The following is a 2,500-nucleotide window of genomic DNA, read 5'->3' on the forward strand; positions in this document are numbered from 1 at the left end:
GTTGAAATTGTAATCCAGTCTTTACAATATCCCATGATTTAGTCTCAGGCCATTCTCTCTCTCTCTCTCTCTCTCTCTCTCTCTCTCTCTCTCTCTCTCTCTCTCTCTCCCTCTCTCTCTCTCTCTCTCTCACACTCTCTCTCTCTCTCTCTCTCTCTCTCTCTCTCTCTCTCTCTCTCTCCCTCTCACTAGTTGATGTATGTGATTGATGAATTAGTCCCTGCCCACCTGCACACCCGGCTCACCTGTTGGCTTCAGGTGTGTGCGACGACGCTGCTCATTGGCTACAACTCCCTGCTCTTCAGCCTGGCAGTCCCATCCTTAGGCTTCCTTTTCCTCACTCTGCAGGTGATGAGAGCTAAATCACGAGGTAACCTGTGTATGTGTGTACAGGACAGGAGATAAGCTGGGTGCCAGGTAACAAGCACCTGGGTTGGTTGAACCCTAATAATAAGGAGAGTGTAGAACAAGAGGGGTGTAGGTACGTTCTGTAGTAGGCCGACATTCTTTGTTTTCACCACTAGAGGGAGTAGTCACATCACTGTCACTGTTCACGTGTTTACATCTTGATTTCTACACTCACTGAGCACTTTATTAGGAACACCTGTACACCTTCTCATGGTGGAGGTGGTGTAATGGTGTGGGGAATGTTTTCTTGGCACACTTTGGGCCTGTTAATACCAATCAATCTTCACTTGAATGCCACAGCCTGTTTGAGTATTGTTGCTGACCATGTACATCCCTTCATGGCCACAATTTACCCATCTTCTAATGGCTACTTCCAGCATGATAATGCACCATGTCACAAAGCAAAAGTTGTCTAAAACTGGTTTCATGAACATGACAATGAGTTCAGTGTTCTTCAGTGGCCTTCCCAGTCACCGGATCTGAATCCAATTGAACACCTTTGGGATGTGGTAGAACGGGAGATTCACAGCTTGAAAGTGCACCTGAAAAATCTGCAGGAAATGCGTGATGCAATCATGTCATCATGGACCAGAATCTCAAAGGAATGTTTCCAACATCTTGTGGAATCAATGCCACGAAGAATTGAGGTTTTTTTGAGAGCAAAGGGAGGCCCTACCCAGTATTAGTATAGTGTTCTAATAAAGGGAGGCCCTACCCAGTATTAGTATAGTGTTCCTAATAAAGAGCAAAGGGAGGCCCTATCCAGTATTAGTATAGTGTTCCTAATAAAGTGCTCAGTGTGTGTACAACTGTGTATTGTGTCCAATTCTTTCTTCTTATTCTCTCTCTCTGTCAGTCGTACTACCAGGCAGTGTCAGGTCAGGTCAGGAGGATGGCTGCAGACGCCAGCTCATCTCTCTCCGCCCTCCTCTGCGAGGTGCACCGTGATGAGGTCATCAACCCACGAGACCATGTTGACGCCCTGAACCTTTGCTATGATGCCCTCGATGAGCACCTGGTGGGCCGCTACAACAGCATCTTATTGGACCGGTTAGAAAGGGCACACACACACACACACACACACGCACACACACACAAAAAAATCAACAATTCCTATTCTGAATTGTTCTGACCGAGGGAGAAGGTGAGTGTGTGTGTGTGTGTGTGTGTGTGTGTGTGTGTGTGTGTGTGTGTGTGTGTGTGTGTGTGTGTGTGTGTGTGTGTGTGTGTGTGTGTGTGTGTGTGTGTGTGTGTGTGTGTGTGTGTGTGTGTGTGTGTGTGTCTAGGTGGATAGCAATAAGGCTGGATATGTTAGCTGGGGCTCTACTCCTCCTGGTCTCTCTGACTCTGGTGGACTCTGATCTGGACCCCAGTGCTGTAGGGCTGGCCCTGACCTACGCTCTCAGTGTGAGTACACACACACACACACACACACACACACACACACACACACACACACACACACACACACTGGTTGTTACACATGATGATGATGATGATTTGGTTGCAGGTTAGAGAGGTTCTTCATCTCCTGGTCCAGACTTCCTGTGATGTAGCGAGCAGCACAGGTGTCATTCAGCAGATGGACGAGCACACGCATGTGGAGAGAGAGGTACAGCCACTGGCATGTAACACGCATGTGGAGAGAGAGGTACAGCCACTGGCATGTAACACACGTGGATAGAGAGGTACAGCCACTGGCATGTAACACACGTGGATAGAGAGGTACAGCCACTGGCATGTAACACATGTGGAGAGAGAGGTACAGCCACTGGCATGTAACACACATGTGGGGAGAGAGGTACAGCCACTGGCATGTAACACACATGTGGAGAGAGAGGTACAGCCACTGGCATGTAACACGCATGTGGAGAGAGAGGTACAGCCACTGGCATGTAACACATGTGGAGAGAGAGGTACAGTAACACACATAGGAACACGGTAGGAATTGAGCATGAGCCATCAGTGGACCTCAGGCTGTTCTGATTTGGAGAGAATCATGAAGATAGAGACAGAGAGACAAACAAGAGGCTAAAACAATACTAACCTCCACAGAAAGATATCCTGTCTGTCTGCCTGCCTGTCTATCTGT

The 2,500-nt window shown here is 48.1% G+C and overlaps 1 protein-coding gene across 1 annotated transcript in view; it reads left to right on the plus strand.

Annotated features, from left to right (window-relative positions):
• Positions 1–2,500, plus strand: part of abcc13 (ATP-binding cassette, sub-family C (CFTR/MRP), member 13) — a gene marked incomplete at both ends in the record, with an annotated part of 12,347 nt that overhangs the window by 7,350 nt on the left and 2,497 nt on the right. The window contains 4 exons of the mRNA XM_083682147.1: positions 193–348; positions 1,265–1,458; positions 1,695–1,815; positions 1,919–2,020. Coding sequence (XP_083538273.1) covers positions 193–348; positions 1,265–1,458; positions 1,695–1,815; positions 1,919–2,020 — 573 coding nt within the window. The remainder of the gene's footprint in view (positions 1–192; positions 349–1,264; positions 1,459–1,694; positions 1,816–1,918; positions 2,021–2,500) is intronic.

This window comes from Argentina silus (assembly GCF_951799395.1).
Source record: "Argentina silus genome assembly, chromosome: 1".
Classification (NCBI taxonomy): domain Eukaryota; kingdom Metazoa; phylum Chordata; class Actinopteri; order Argentiniformes; family Argentinidae; genus Argentina; species Argentina silus.